The 16,722-nt window shown below is 34.6% G+C and overlaps 1 protein-coding gene across 1 annotated transcript in view; it reads left to right on the top strand.

Moving 5' to 3' along the window:
- Nucleotides 1-238: 238 nt before the first annotated feature.
- LOC114659361 (cadherin-like protein 26) overlaps nucleotides 239-16,722 on the top strand; it is a 111,473-nt gene continuing 94,989 nt past the window's right edge. The window contains exon 1 of the mRNA XM_028811804.2: nucleotides 239-405. Coding sequence (XP_028667637.1) covers nucleotides 358-405 — 48 coding nt within the window. The 5' untranslated portion in view covers nucleotides 239-357. The remainder of the gene's footprint in view (nucleotides 406-16,722) is intronic.

Raw genomic sequence — 16,722 nt, 5'->3', positions numbered from 1 at the left:
CTTTGTGATTGTCTGTCAGGTCACAGAAGATCTGGTCCTGAATCGTAACGGATCAGCTTCTAACGTCCAACTGTACAAAACTGCTTTATTTAATTTGAACCCCCGTTCTTTTTTCGCTGGGCTTCCTTCTATGTGTTTTGTTTTGTTACGTGGTGCACATTAGCAAGTCCTCACCTCGTATTCCCTTCAGGCTTAAAACGTTACAGTGGCGACTTGTCCCTGCTGCGCGGGCGTGCACGTCTGTCTGGGAGCGCGCAGGGCGGACACAAGTTAAGGGTTAGGCGCCGAGGTTATACTAAACCAGGTGTGCGGCGCTCGCTCCCTCACTGAGGTTTCAGCTCAGGTCACGGAATAGGAATGGGGGGCAAACTGCAGGGGCTGCGGTTCCTGATGCTACTCTGTGGGGTGAGTACAAATCATACCACCTATGTATTCTGAATTACTGCTTGGCTCATAAACCCGTCCTTCCATTGTCTTAACCAGGTTCTGAATCGCAGTTTGGTCCTAATTATTTTTCTAAAATAAAGCAAATAGATTTCCTGCTATCACAACGAAGAACATGTTAAAAAAGACGGGAAACCTGCAAGCTATGACGCTGTAGTAACAAGGAAGATTTTCAAATTGCAAAAAAAATATCATCTATGTTCTTTCTTAGTGTGACATTGGCTTCTCAGAACAATAAACCTTATTTTAAGTGGAGCAGACTGGTTGAAAATGCCCCAAGCACGATGGGAAGGCAGACCGACAAAGTTATATTTAAACCTACGTCTGCCCGCAGTGAGGGTCAGTTATGAAGTCAGGTCCCGCAGCTATGTGAACATTCATAAAACTGTTAAAAAGGAGCCATTCCATCAGACACATAGCGAAAAGGAACATAGTGAGAGGAGCTCAATAAACGGTTATTTAGAATAACCCAAACGTTCGGGATACTTTGGCCAAAGTATATATATTCGGCGGAACACGTGCATAACAAGGTCATCTGTAAGTAAAACAAATGAGCGTTTAAATAACTTTTTCCTCCTACAGTATATATAAGGTAGAAGTAACATTTGTTGTACATTGTTAGATATTTGTACAGTGACAACTTTAATCTGAAGTCTTTTATTACAATAATATTTTGAAAAACTTTCATGTTCATACTTCATGCATTTGCTTTATTTATAAATATGCATATATATTATAGATATATGTGCACAAACACAGTATTTAAGTTATATATGTATGTATGTAACTTAAATACAGTTTTAGTGTACTGAAAGGCTGTTTATAAAGTAATTATAAAATATATATATATATGTAAATGTGTGTGTGTGTGTGTGAGTGTCCCTGTGTGTTTAGTAATTAGTTTGCACTCTACAAGTCATTTTGCTTTTCTCGTGGAATGGATAACAGTTGTTATAATAAAACATTCTGAAACATTTAAAGAATATCATATTAATTATATTAAAGAATTACTTATGAACTGGAGTGATCATTTTAAACCCTAGCTAAATAATTGCCTAGAAGAAAGTTGAACATGTAAAATAATAAAGAATAATGCAGGACAGATAGGGAGAGGGCAACCATTCCAATTTCTTAAGGGTCATGGGTAATGTAATTGGAGAGTAAAAGGATCTGCACCCTATCTAAGACTGGTATCCACCTTGTGCCAAAAGCTGCTTGGATAAGTTTCTACTCACCTAAATTTAGGTTAAAGAGGATCGAAAAACACAGATAAGCAAACCTGGAAACGCTGAAATTTTTAGCAGCAAAAAATGATAATTACTGTAGAAATATTGAAAGGCAACTCACTAATTAACTATTTACTTAAGGGAAGGCTGTTGCTTTGTTCTACAGCTAAATGTACAGTATATGATTTTAGTATAGTCTTACTGCTTATTATTAAACCATAAAACTGGATCTTTTAACTACAAACAAAATGTTACTCAAAAATTCCTGGAATTTCTTGGCAAATTTTAATGCCTTTGTAAAATAGGTATTGATTCTTATAGAGGTTTAATAGTTTTGAATTGTGACACTCTATATAATCATTTTATGGAGCAACATGTGGCACAACTGTGGCTGCCTCACAGATCAAAAATTCGCATTTGCAAAACTAATCTAATTTGCGGTTTACACATTTTTTCCACATTTGTAAGTTGTTTCTCTGGATGCTTTGGTTTCCCCTTAAATCCCAAAGAAATGCATGGCACAGTAGGTCTATAGGTAACTGTAAACCTGTGGCAGTGTTTTACCCATTATTACCTAGAATCTTATGCAGTGCTGATTCTTGGCTACACGTGAATCAATCTGAATAGGTTTGTACCTCTATATCAATTTTACGTAACTAGTAGATTCAGAAAATAGAAGAACTAAAATAAAAGTGAAAATGCTACAATAAAGAATTGTATAGACCTTGCTCAGTTCTGTTCCGGTTGACATCAAGCTGGACACTGTGCTGGGAACACTAAACATGAGATGGAAACCCTGGATATAGAGGCAGGCTGTCATTGAAAACGCTCATTACACACTCACATTCACTCACCCATACAGGGCCAGAGTAGAGTTGCCCTACATGTGAAAGGAATGATGAGTAACTGGAGGATAAAAAACACACAAACACAGGAAGGCAGTCTCTGGGGCGGAATGTCAGTTGAACCCGCTGGTATACAGCAGCTCTAAATAATGCCCATCTGTGCCACCATGCAGTTTATGCTGTTTACTCTGAATTGTACTTGTCTTTGCTTTATAAAGCAAAAAATGATAATTACTGTAGTGTAATTACACTTTATGTGAAGTGTGCTATATATAATAAAAATTATTTGACTAGCTGAACGGATGCTCAATACTCAACCTGACTGTAAGCAGACCCAGGAGAAAACATGTTTTTTGAATACAGGAACAGAATCATTTCTTTCAAGATATGTCCAAATATTACTGTGTTACATTCAGTTTGTTATTCTATCCATCTGCTGAATTTGGACTTTACCCACCTAAACTGCAGCTTTGCTCACATATTTTGTTCATTTTTTGATCAGTTTCATTGTGTAATATTGCACAAACTGATTTTCATAGCCTGAATTCTGTATTTCATCTGCCATTTGCATTTCTTAGCATTAACCATGATCAAGTTGCCTAATGAGTACAATATTTACCTTTAAACCTCGTCAATCAATCCACAATTTGCACATGTATTATCTTGCATGTGGGAAAATGCCAGCACCATATTAAAATGATCATTTTGATCAATAACTGCTATACACCTAAATGAAGGACATGTGTGCAGCTTGGCATGATACTAGAAAACAACCATAAATGATGTCTTCAACCAGGACATGTTGACAGAGCATTGAATTTTATTTTACAAGTTGTGTTTCATTGCAGTGCCCAGGTATTATTTCAAAACTTCACTGTGAATTTTACTTTATACTCCGCTAAATAGATTTAAAAAAAAATCATGAGTGTCTCCCGCTTAATTCTTCTGTGTATCATGAGTAATGCTTCCTGTTAAATTTCTACAGTGCTTGGTTAGAGGGATAAATAAACAGATTTCTACAGCTCCTGACCAGTGCCTTTCTAGTTAAGATATTTTCATATTTTAGTTTAATTTAGTTTTTCCTTCTATTTTTAGGTGTTTACTTTATTTCAGTTTTTAGCAAATAGCTATTAGTTTTCATCACGTTTTGTTAGTTTTGTTTAACTCAACAAAATGTCCACACAGACACTGTTTTGCAAGTCTAAAAACAGTTTTCTCTTTAGTTTTAAAGTTATATATCATTCTTAATGCATACCAGTCAACTTAATACTGTACATGAAATATGCATTCTGACTAATTGTGACAAAGCTCAGTTGTCCCATAACATGACAATTCAAGGCTTTCAGTATAATCAAAAAATGCAAGAATAAGGCTGTTCGAATCCTCTGTTGTTGCTTGTTACTTTAACCCACAATAAGTTAAGGCTTCAATTTCAAAAACACTTTCATTTTTATTTTTTGTGATTCTTTTTGTGAGCAATAAGATCATAATACACATATACAGTTTTATATTTATTTTTGGTGTTTGCTGATGCTGACTATGTCATCTACATATTTGTAAACTTTGAAAGCGCATTTTCTTCTTGTAATTCTTACTTTGGTTATTTTTTGAAATACTCCTGAAGTGACTATGCGAACTGTGTTAATAACAGTAAAAAGAAGATTATAGATGAACTAGCTGTGTTACCCATCTAAGGCAGGTTGAAATCTAAGAAATCAACATACACCTCAACATTCACATTTGTAGTGCACCATGCAATTCTGGTATATGCCATATATAGGTCACTGATTATAAGCGCAATATGTTATACAAATGAATATGTATAATATGAATAATGTTGCATCCGTGCCACAATGTTTTCCGAAATGTACTATACAGGTCATAAAATGAATAATTCCAAATATCATATATACCTATGTCTCTGTTTTTGTTTTTTTTTTGTCAGTGTGTCTTTGACATTGTAGACCATAAGTTGCATACTAATTCAGCGTGAACAGGAACACTCAATAAAACTGAATAGAAAAAAATCAAGTGATGGTGAGATATGAAGAAGGCAGATTCACCAGCGTTTGTGTGTCAGCTTTTATCCCTCCAGATCAGACAATGTCCAGTTCCATTGCCTCAAAACACCACTCACATCTACAGTTATTCCCAGTTTCAAATAAAAAGTAACAGCTTCAGATCCCTGGGTGTGGGGGGGTCCCGTTGGGGGGGCGGTAGTATGTATTGTGATCGTGACTGAGAGAATAAAAGTGAAAATAAAACGGTAACTTTCACAAGTACTATAAATTTACACCGTCTGTTACAGATGCAAACCAAATATATGTGTGTACTGTATAATATTAACAATAAGAGCAGCTCTCTACTGAAAACGGCAAATATAGGAGGTAGTCGGGATCGAACCAGGGACTCTTGATCACGTCAGCAAATCTTATCGCTACGCCACGGAAGCTGTTGTCTTATCCTTGAACCTTTTGTGAAAGTGTTTATTTGATCTTTGGACTTCAGGCTTCACACATTATATAGTTTATGCCAACATTTTGTCATTTACTACTAAAATATGACAAATATTTCTGTTTTAACAATGTGTTTACACAGATTATTGTAGAAACGGAACACACATGAAATGCATGTGTTCCAAATAATGATTTATTATTTCCACTCTAAAACTCCAGCACTTCACTCTCAGATAATCAATGAAGGCATGAGCTGGGAAAACTTTGTGCACATTCTGCGGCTGTGGGGGGATGGAATAGTAGGCTGCTTGCTGCTTGTCTTTATCGGCACATTTACAGGACAAAAGACGCTGATGGAGAGGTGTGAACGGATTTAAGGTGGGCTGGATCTACAAGTTTTTTCGTAGGCTCTGGTAATTCTAGTGTTAATTAGCTGTTTTTTTTCTCTTCTCTTTTTCTACATTCAGAAAACCACAGCAGCATGAGTTTTACATTTTTAAGACATTTAGAAATATTTCTATTTTTGCTATAAACTTAAATGCTTAACTCTCTTGATTCCATTATATATTTTTTGCCATTTATCTGTGTAGTTTGCTTCCTTCATTGTATCTTAATAATGACAAATAAAAAATGAGCACAGCAGACACTCAGGCAAACAACACTAAATCATGAAAGACTGCAACTACTTTAGCATCAGACCCACTAATTAGTAAATAATGGATTAATTAAACAATTAGAACACCTTGAAAAGTATAATGAAATTCAAGATGAAAATATTGTTAAAAAGAAAAAAAAAACATTATTCCCATATAAATGCTTAGTACATTATAATATTTTTTTTTTAACCAAACTTAGTTTTCTAATTTCTATATTGTTTCCAAAATACAGAATCTGGACAATAACAGTTCACTTAATTAGCCCAGGAATCCAATTAAAAACAGAAGCTGGTTGGAACAATAACCTGCACCCAGAGTGGGTCCCCTGTCCACTGTGGCTGCATGTTTTAATGGATGTACCTGCAATTATTCACAAAAATCAAAATTACAAAATCTAGTTTTGTTTGAATTTTTTTTACTCATTATTGTTTAGTTCTAGTTTTCAGATATTTTTTGTTTTTATTTCTGTTTGCAACATGTTTCGTTTTCGTTTTCATTAATGAGAAAAACACTGGTGCTGACCCTTGAACAGTTGACCATGACAGAAGCAGTATGATTGAAGATCTGTTGCTGCTGTACACACGGTCTGGCCCTGCACCTTATTTATTGTCATGGCAAAATATACTGCAGCCAATTGAAATGGAATAGATAATTTGATGAGATGAGAAGTATGCATACTGTCCTAGGTGAGGCTGCATTCTCTCTGGAGTTATTTATTGCAATTTGGGGTTGCACACTCAAATAGTAGATTACACTGTCATATTTCTGTTTCCCACCCCTTTGCTCTCAGGTGCAGGTTTGAGATGTTATATAACTTATGTTAAACTATACCTGCGTCTTACTGCAAGTTTTATGAGAATATCTGAAATAAGTTTTTCTTGATACCAGAACAAATATACACACATAAACACAAATGATAACTTATCTTTATTCATGTAGATTTTTTAACTGTTTCCTGTTTTGGAGGAGGACAGGGTCCAACCCAATTGTTAACCTGAATTTAATTAAGCGAGTCTGAGAAGGTTACATTTTCTACTGAACAACTAATTGTACTAATATAATTTTCTTTCAGCTTCTAAATTTCCCTTCAAGTATTGACTCACACCTGCTGAACTTAATGTCTAATAACTCATGACATAAGTCTAAGGTGGTTTAGTTACTGTTGCTTCTAAATGAAGTAAAAAATGTATTCAGATTGTGCCTGTAACAGCTTAAACAGTTTTGCAACCTTTTGTGGCTTTTTCCAGATAGGTTGCATAATTATCAGTAAATTTTTAAAAGTAAATTATCAGTATTTACTAATTTCTTTACCGTGGTCTTTACAGTACTATGTTGGTTTTATATAATAATAATAATAATAATAATAATAATAATAATAATAATAATAATAATAATAATAGTGCATTTTATTTATAGGGCACTTTACATTTGTAGTAAATCTCAAAGTGCTACATAAAAAGTTTAAACAAAGGCAAAACAAGTTTAAAACAGAGATAAAACAACAATAATTAGTAGCATTCTTGTTAATATGCTTTCCTAAATAGAAATAGAAAAATAGAAATATAATATACTGTATATATAATGTTCTGAATTCTCTTGAAAAGTTAATATTTTTATTTTTAATAAAATGCATAATATAGATTAGCATTAAGTACAGAGTTGGTTGCTGCCTTGCACATGATACTGCTGGGGTAGTCTCAGTTTTGATGACTTGATAAATACATAAATAGCTAGACATTGACTAACTTAAGGTTCCATGTATATCAGCCAATAGTCTGAACTTTGCAAATATTGTAGAGTAAGCAGACACAGTGGTTAATGTGTACTTTCAAAGTAACCAACCAAAACATATCAGCAGCCTTTTAAAGTCTAATTAAGCTCATTTCTCAAGGAAGCTTCAAGGAAGTTGTTTTTTAAGTTCATTCTTGAAAATATACGGCAAGTCTGTCCTGAGTTGTTCTCTTATGTAGGCAGTTTCAAGTACTCCACCTTTCAATTAAGTACTTATGAAAACCACAATTTTTAAATGTTGTATTTAAGTTCAGTGAAAAATTCAAATGGGACAGCAACCAAGACTACATATTACTGTTAACTACTCTTGGCTAGACCGCAGGTGCCTTGACTTTTATTGCTGTTTAGACATTCATTTGCCAATTTCTTTTTCAATGATGTAAAGTTAATTTGCCTAAAAAACTAATGTATTTTACTCTTACATGTTGAGTGGTTATTTTATGTGTAAGCAGAACCCTGGAATAGAATAGTCATCAGTAATCCTATTGTTTACTATGGTGTGCAAGACCTCAATGAAGAAAAACTACAGTGTCAGAACTAGGGAATCCCGGAGCCCGGGATTCACGGACATTTTTCATTCCCGCATTCCCGGGAATGAAACTGCTGTAATTCCCGGGAAAACGGGAACGGCCAAGCTCGCATATATAGCGTGTTATAGTTGAAAATAATTAAGGTGGCACCATTGCTGCAGCTTGCACTTCATCAGACAACAGCTTTGAACAGCAACTTGAAATTGCAACGCGTCAGTCTGTTGCATCCACATTATCTGTGCCAAGAAACTTGCCATCGCAGAATGATGACAAGAAACTGGATGCATCAGTAAAAGCTTAAATGGCGGTGTTTCAGAGCAATGGCAAGCGTGGGCATTGTTTAGAACAAGCGTATCAGTATCTGATGATAGTGCTTCACTGCTTCAGTGGAGGCAGAGCGTGCTTTCTTAGAGGCTGGCGTACTTCTGCACGAAGGTGCGTTCTTGCCTGGACGACAGCGCGCTGGACACGTTAATAATAATCATAAATTACATTTATATAGCGCTTTTCTCAGAACTCAAAGCGCTATCCACACAGGGATGAACCGGGAAGCGAACCCGCAATCTTCCACAGTCTCCTTACTGCAAAGCAGCAGCAGCAGCAGCAGCACTACCACTGCACCACCTGTGAGGGCATTGTGTTTTCTACGGTCTTATTACAGCAACTACATATGCATGTACTTATATGACAGCATGAACTGCTTGTAGATAAGGTTAGTCTTTTATTTGTGTCAACATATTGCAGTAGTTTTATTAAAAATAAGTGTCGGTCGTTCGCAAACCGTTCACATGTGAGATGCCTGTGCACTGTGTCATGCCGGGGAGCCCGGGATTCCCTGGAATGAAATGCGGGATTCCCGAATTCCCGGGAATGGATAAACCCGTCCGGGAATGGATTCCCTAGTCAGAACTAAATTGAATGCAATACAATACAAAGACTGCTGAAAAGCAGTCGTTACCGTTATAGTACTGTGTATTTTAGGGGTGGGTTAAGTAAAATGTTTAGAGTTTGGTTCTGTTAATGCTGCTCCCAAATAGCAGTCAAAATAAAAGACAAAACAAATTGCAGCTTTTACTTCCGAATTTGTGTATGGCCAATTGTTGGGTAGCATGACATTTGGCATTAATAACACCTTGTTAAAGAAACTGATGAACTGCAATACACTGTCATTACTTGAACATGAATGTGGTGAACATGGTAGTATGAAATCACTTTGGCACTAGAACAATCTCTGTAGCACTTTTCTGACAAAAACAAAGCAAGACAAACAAAAGAGGCCATTGTTCTGCATAGCACCCTCCTCCAGGCAAGTCTTTGCTGGCTGAGCACATACAAAAATCTTTAACGTTCCTCAAACTTAATAAACTTTGCAGCCTGACTCTCTTTTTGGCTATTGATGAAGTGTACCAAAGCTCTTATTTCCATTGACAGCTATTTCTCCATTTTAATGTTCATAGGATCTTCTACACTATAAACAATAATAAGCAAAGTAAATGCATCCTCTGTAAATAAAGTAAGAGTGTGTATTGAGTGTGTCCCTATTAATTTTCATTTTTAATCTATCACTAATTAACAAATTTATATGTTTACTAACCAAAGTACCCTGTTTCCTGGGTATAAATAAATGGGGAATTGGAAATTCATCATGGCTAAACACGACCCATGATGAGACATAAAGACATACTCAGACAAAATCTGTTGTCTTGTGAGACAATGCCAAATAAATTGAAAAGAAAATGCTTTATGTACCTTCTTCTTTGGCCGCTACAAAATTGTGTGAGTGCTGATGAGGATGTCCTCATCCAGCACACTCGCACTGGCTAATGGTAATTGTAGTCCATGCATCCATGCCATTTTTAAATTGCTCCTTCCCCACTTTTATAACTCCTCTTCCTAATATGACATATAGCCTATATCTTAAGTTGGACCATTGGACCAATGGCAAGGCACATGCCATTTTTTATGTGATTAGCAAACAAACAAACAGAAATCCAAAGAGAAATGACTTATAAATGTATTAACAATATATAGACTGAAAAAAGTATGTTTCAAATATTATTGTGGTAAAGCCCAGAGTTTGACTGTTTGCATTTGTATCTATCATGGCACATAGTTTGGCTTCAAAAAGCTGAAGAGAGTCCCCCTGAAAAAGCACCAAAATCCATCCATCCATCCATTTTCCAACCCGCTGAATCCGAACACAGCCAACCCCAGCCAACACAGGGCACAAGGCAGGAAACAATCCTGGGCAGGGTGCCAACCCACCGCAGAGCACCAAAATCTATTTGAAGAATCATTTGACTTTTAAGACATGTAGTACAGACTGCATATTTAATATGAGCAGATGAATGTTAAACATATATAGATTCAGGATCTTTTTATATTACAATTGGTTATTTTATAAAATATGTTTGTGATGAAGGAAAGTAAATTTTACAAGAAGATGATATTTTTCTTGAGTTTAAGATTGATTTACCATAATTATACTATGAAAAAATTATTCTTTAGGCATTTCGTAACCAGAACCATGTACAGAATTAAATGTGTTTTGGATAACTTCTTTATTAGAAATTCATGACTAAGATATGAATACTGCAGTTTACCCTGTAGGCAAGAGATCATTTACTGTGACATGGGAATCAATTTATTTTTTAATTCTAAAAAGTTACACATTTTGGCATCCTATGTTAGTTTTTGTTTTTGATTATTCTTTTTAAGTATTAGTAACTATTGAATTTGGTACTATTTAGTTAAGTAAATGAAAAGAACAGTTGAAGAGTACTAAAAGTTGCAAACTAGCATTCAAAGCAATTTCATAAATAAAGCAAAAAATCAGTTGATTAATTTACAAGGCAGATAGATAAAAGGTAATGGATATTATGTGTTACAGTATGTTGTTGTGCAGCATTGCAGTAGCATAGTACTGGAGTTGCAGATTTGTTTCTGGTCAACATTACCATTGGTTTGGATTTTGTATTTTCTTCACCTAAATTTTTAGGCAACATTTCTAAGAAAAGGTTGGTTCTGAAGCCTTTTATTTGCTGTTTCTACCATAAATGGATACTATGTTTAACATTTCATGTCAGTAATACCTTCAGTTATACTGCATTCTAGTACAGGTTGACATTCAAAAATCCGGCAACCTCCGGACCTGAGGAGTGCCAGATTTTCGAAAATGCCGAGTTTTGGATGATTATATATGCTCTTTATATTTAACAGAAAATGACTACCTGTACAGTCCTTTAAAGAAAGAAAATTATACACTAAATGAAAAGCAAATGAAATTTTAATGTTGACCAACTAAATAAAACAGTTCTACAGAATTTTAGTTCAACTTTCTCTGTGATCGACAACGCACAATGTTTATGTTTTACGCCACCTCTTTTCATTGCTGAATCCATAATGGGGCTATACAGCAGCAAATAAATGATAAAATGAGCAGGAATGCCTGTTAGCAGGTGCAAGCAAGACCCAACAACTGATTATCGACTACAGTGCCATCAAAACATAAACGGCGCCTCCAGAAAACATTGGCATGCCAACACGGTAAATTTGAAAATGCGCTCCGAAATCCATGCCGGAAATCTGAAGGAACCGGATTATTGATGGCCGGATTTTTGAATATCAACCTGTATATGACATTTTCTTTAACTGTTTCTATGGTTCTGTTAATTCAACAGAGCAAGTGTTTAGCTGATGTACAGGACATAATGGGTGGTTTTGTATTTTTTATGGATTCAGATGATGTGTGATACATGTGACACATTTACATAAGAAAAGGCTTTATTCCTTTACAGTACAAATGAACTCAGATTATTTTTTTTATTTTCTTGCCCTTTATTTTACAATTTTAATGTTCTGTCTAGCTTCTTCCCATTTGCCTCTCGGCAAAATTAAAAAGATGATTACAGACAAAAGTTGGTATTGATTGAAAACCTTGTTCCAGGAACAAGAAACACTTCAGGGTTAAGGCTGAATATTCCTGAGTTCCTAAATACTATACTACAGTACTCATCACTCTTAGGTATTAATATAAAGGAGAAGATTATTTCTCAGCCCATAATATTATTCACAAAAAACAAAGGAAAGATCTGAAAATCTTGATATATTTTTAATTTTCATGTAGAAGGCAGATTATTTTTGTTGGCAGTACACCAGATGTTGTAGTTGAACTATTATTTAAATTAGTTTAAGCAATGTTTACTTTCTCTCACTATGCTTGACTTAGTCTGTGGCAATAGTTTAATATATACTGATGTTCAATCAATCTCTTTTATACTAATAGTTAATTTGTAAGTAAAATTGTACATTGTGTACTCTTTTTAATTCAGCTTTTAAAACAGTTAAATATGTATGATGTTGTTAAATGTGGTGTCTTTCACCGCTCTTTTAAATGTCTATGATGAGTAAAACATTGTTTTTAAACTTCACGGTCATACAAAAAATCTCCCAAATGGATGCCACCCACATTGAACTTGCTCTAGAAGTGGTGGTCTTTCTTTTGTGCTTTGCTGTGATACATTTAGCGGAATAATCTTTAACATGTACAGTTATTACTACTGGAAACACTTTTTTCTCATGTATATGTGTATCAGTAGACATGAAAAGATGAAAACACCCTTGTTGGAATGACAGTCTTTGCTTATGTAATGCTTGGTTGTAAAGTAGGCAAGACAGCAGGGAAAACAAGAGTGGAAAAGAAATTAAACTAATTTTATGAGACCAGAGATTAAATAGGATAACAGATAAGCCAAAGGGAAACTGAAGAGAAATATTGCTGAAATGTTTCCTGCCTTGTGCCCTGTGTTGGCTGGGATTGGCTCCAGCAGACCCCCGTGACCCTGTAGTTAGGATATAGCGGGTTGGATAATGGATGGATGGATGGAAGATGAAAGATTAATTATAAAGAGATTATTTAATTGTTTTAGTAGCTAAAGAATGGCTGAAGAGATGGTGTAGTGCATCAAGAACACCAAGGGCAAATTCAAGTACACAGACAGTGAAGTGGTGAATGTTGGAAACTTACATTTTTCTGAAGTTTTCATGTGCAAAAAAGCTGATAACCTCTGAGAAGTAATAGAGACAGTCAACAAGATGTGATTTGAAAATTGTAGGGGGAGAAGTGATGCTTGGATATATAAAAATGAACTATTACTGAACTGTTTCATAGGAGCATATATCGTAAGCTTGCTTGTCTGAAGTGTTTTTTAAGGAAGTATAAATGAGTATTTTTTCCTCATGCTTTATTTGGTTATGCATGTAGTTATATAATTGATTCTCAAGTATAAATATAGATGACAGAATATAAGGATGGCTTTGCACGCACTTGTTTTTCGCTGAGCACATACAATAAACCGATTAATTGAATGCCTGTCTTTTCTTTTCAAAATGTTGAAAAATGTATATTGTTTGGGCAAAAAGTGGCGTGACATACTTAAGGGTACCTTTCAGTGCACACTACCTGAATGTCAGCAATTGGAAATGCGATTTATTATAGAGATCACAACACTTAGATGTCTGTTAGATCAGATGAGTTGCCATTTTTATGTCAGCAGGGAAATATAGTGCATTATTATTGGTATAACCTTTAGTCTTAGAGAGAAGACCATTACACTTATCATTGCATTCAAGTTACTGAAAATAGAGAAGACTGTTGTTGATGAGCCACTATTGTAATACATTTTTATAAAGCCAAAAAAAACTTCACCTTTAATCTGTGTCCATGTTTACATTTCTTTTGATCTTGGTAAGATGAATAGAAAAATTAATATGGTATTGAAATTGTATAACTATCAACAATATTAAAACGTAATTTGCACAGTTTAAAGGTGCAAACATAATCACCATTGCTCTAAATAAAAAAAGATAGATAGATAGATAGATAGATAGATAGATAGATAGATAGATAGATAGATAGATAGATAGATAGATAGATAGATAGATAGATAGATAGATAGATAGATAGATAGATAGATAGATAGATAGATATAGCAAACTTTATTTATCACAGGGGGAAAATTTCACTTTTTACAGGAGCTATTGAATTAGTATGATTCATGACATAAGATTCTGCCATGAAGGGTGTGTTTCAGTAGTGTTTTACAAAGATAACAAGTGCAATCCCATTAAGCTTATCCAGAAACATACCACCTCTCTAGGAGGAAAAGTTGATCTTGATTACAATTATTTACACTTAAATTTAAAGCTAGACAGGTTCTACCAGTGTCACACTTCTTTGCAGCACCAAAGAGGAGAGCCAGAAACAAAGCGAGGGCCAGTTACTGATGACAATGAAAAGTGCTGAAGAGTGATAATAAGTAAGCTTCAGTAGTACACTTAAGATAACAGTGACAAGTTTCTATCAAATTAGAACTTGACATTGATTTACACATCTGTATACAGCCTTCAAACCCTCTATTGCTGCAAAGTAGAATTGCTAGTAAACAGATGTAGAAAATTTCCATTTAGGTGTAACAATTTTTATATTAACAGCATAGCTCTTAGTCTACACCCACAGCTGAGGTGTGCTTAAGACTATATATGTATATTTTTAATCAGTGCATGTGTTTACTTTCCATCAATTTTCTTTTCCTTATGGTGTCCCAGAGAATAGAAAGTTGTTTTAACTGATATTGAGAGCACAGCAGAGTTCAATCTTAGATTTGACAATGGCTTTCTGTAGGGCAGTCTTCTGTTAACAATTGAAGTCACTTATGATTAAAATTATAATTTTAGGTCTGTGGGTAACCTAACATGCATATCTTTGGGATATGGGAGGAATCTGTATTTTATCTATGCATATTGTTTCTCTCTTTATTCTTCTATAATTTATTGTATCACTTTCTCTGTAGCACTGCCTGTGTGCCCATCTGGGTGATAAGGTGGTAACTGGTGGAAGTTATTTAAACCAGGTTAGATTCACTGCTGAGGAGGCCTCAGTCAGGAATTTGCATGGTTTCCCTTCAAGGTTACACTGTTAAGTTGACTACAGTTACTAAAACTGGACCTTGGTAAGTTTACATGCAAGTGTGTCTTGTGATACCTTGAATGGCTACTTAAACAGGTCATTGAAAAAACATTTCTAAGATTTTATAATGTTATGATTTATTAAATAGGGTTCAAAACTTGGTTACATTTTTAGCCTGACCTTGGGTATAACAAGATATCCTTTCAAAAATGAAAATACTAAACTAAATAGCCTTTGTCTGAAACTGTCGTATAGAGTGAACATTCTATGAAAAAAATGAAATAAGCAGATTAAAACAGTAAAACCCTTTTTTTCACAAGTTTATTAAAAGATAGACATCTTTAAATTAGTGTTGAAAGTGTATTGATCATGTACACATGGACAGCTGTTCCTGATCTTGCACATATCAATGTCCATATATGTAATCTTTTTCAAGAACGCTCATCTTAATCCACAAAAAAACACACTATATATGACATAAATAGGACACATTGCCACAGGTAAGGATCCAGGGCTGAAATGAGATAAACTAAGACTAACAGAGAATTTCCTTAGTAAACTTACCATCCATACTTTCATTGTCTTACTCAACTACATCTAGTCATGGGCAGACATCTGGAATGTGTCATAGGGACGTAAATCAATAGTTACAATCAAATCAATGTCATGGTTTGATTTTTCCTGTTGTAAAGGAATACTTCACCTGAAAATGAAAATCATTTTTTAAATGTTACTTACCCCCTGTATTTGGTTGTGGTAGTAGACAAAAAAAATTAATATTTTCATGGAAAAATTACATAATAACTATAGAAAAAAAATTCTCATGTCATTTGTGTCACATAATCCACATTGTGTGGTAACCATACATATGTGAGAAAAGTGCTATATAAATGTAAATAATTAATATAATTATTACTATATGGACCAAATGTGTGCATTTGTTCCTAAAATAATATTAACAACTACTTCCTGGAAGGGTGCCATTCTTAGTAAATGCAGAAGTAGCTTATGAGCTGCCTGAAACCAATCTGTTCCTACTACTACTTTTCTGTATAAATCTAAAGGCTGGATTGGCTGAATTTTTTTTCTTTAGCCAGTAATAATACAGTCCTTTTGTTTTACTAACATTAAATGGGAATGCCCTGTATATGAAAATGTTTGCCTGATTGATTGACCCATGTCTGTCTTCTGATTTCTTTTTCAGTGCTGGCATTCTTAGTGTTCCACCCATGAAATAAAGTCCATTGTAAACAAAACCACCAGCAACAGTCTTTTTATTTTCTTTCAGAGTGTGGTTAACAACATATACAACCAAAGGTGCTCTTGACTTTCCACACCTGTCCATACAAATAAAATACTAGAGTACTGGTTATGATACCACAGTTGTGTCAAATTCTATTTGTGTTGTCTGTAGACCACAAAGATTTAAAATTTTCTTCTTGGTATTCCAACCTAAAAGGCATGTGTATTTTTATACATAGTTAGATTTTACTAGAGGGGTGAATGGGGGAAAAAAAATCATGTTTGCACATATAAATGTTTATTTAAAGATCTTCTATAGTTTGTGATTCACATTTGACCTAGTGACTTTTACAAGTTTCTTGCAGGTAAAATGTGAGACATGTTCACTTATATTTCTTAATCAAGGATGTTTAAACTTTACTGTTTTATTTTTGTTACCACAGGAAAAACTAGTTATTTTTTGTGCAGACAAAACACAAAGGCGCAGAACTGATGTCATCACAACACCATGTAAATTCCATGTTCAAATAAGACTCAGTGTATAAATGTACTTTCATATTTGAAA

Source organism: Erpetoichthys calabaricus, chromosome 10 (assembly GCF_900747795.2).
Source record: "Erpetoichthys calabaricus chromosome 10, fErpCal1.3, whole genome shotgun sequence".
In the NCBI taxonomy this organism is placed as follows: domain Eukaryota; kingdom Metazoa; phylum Chordata; class Cladistia; order Polypteriformes; family Polypteridae; genus Erpetoichthys; species Erpetoichthys calabaricus.
Note: the sequence above shows the minus strand (reverse complement) of the source record. Positions and strands in the feature narration are given on the sequence as shown.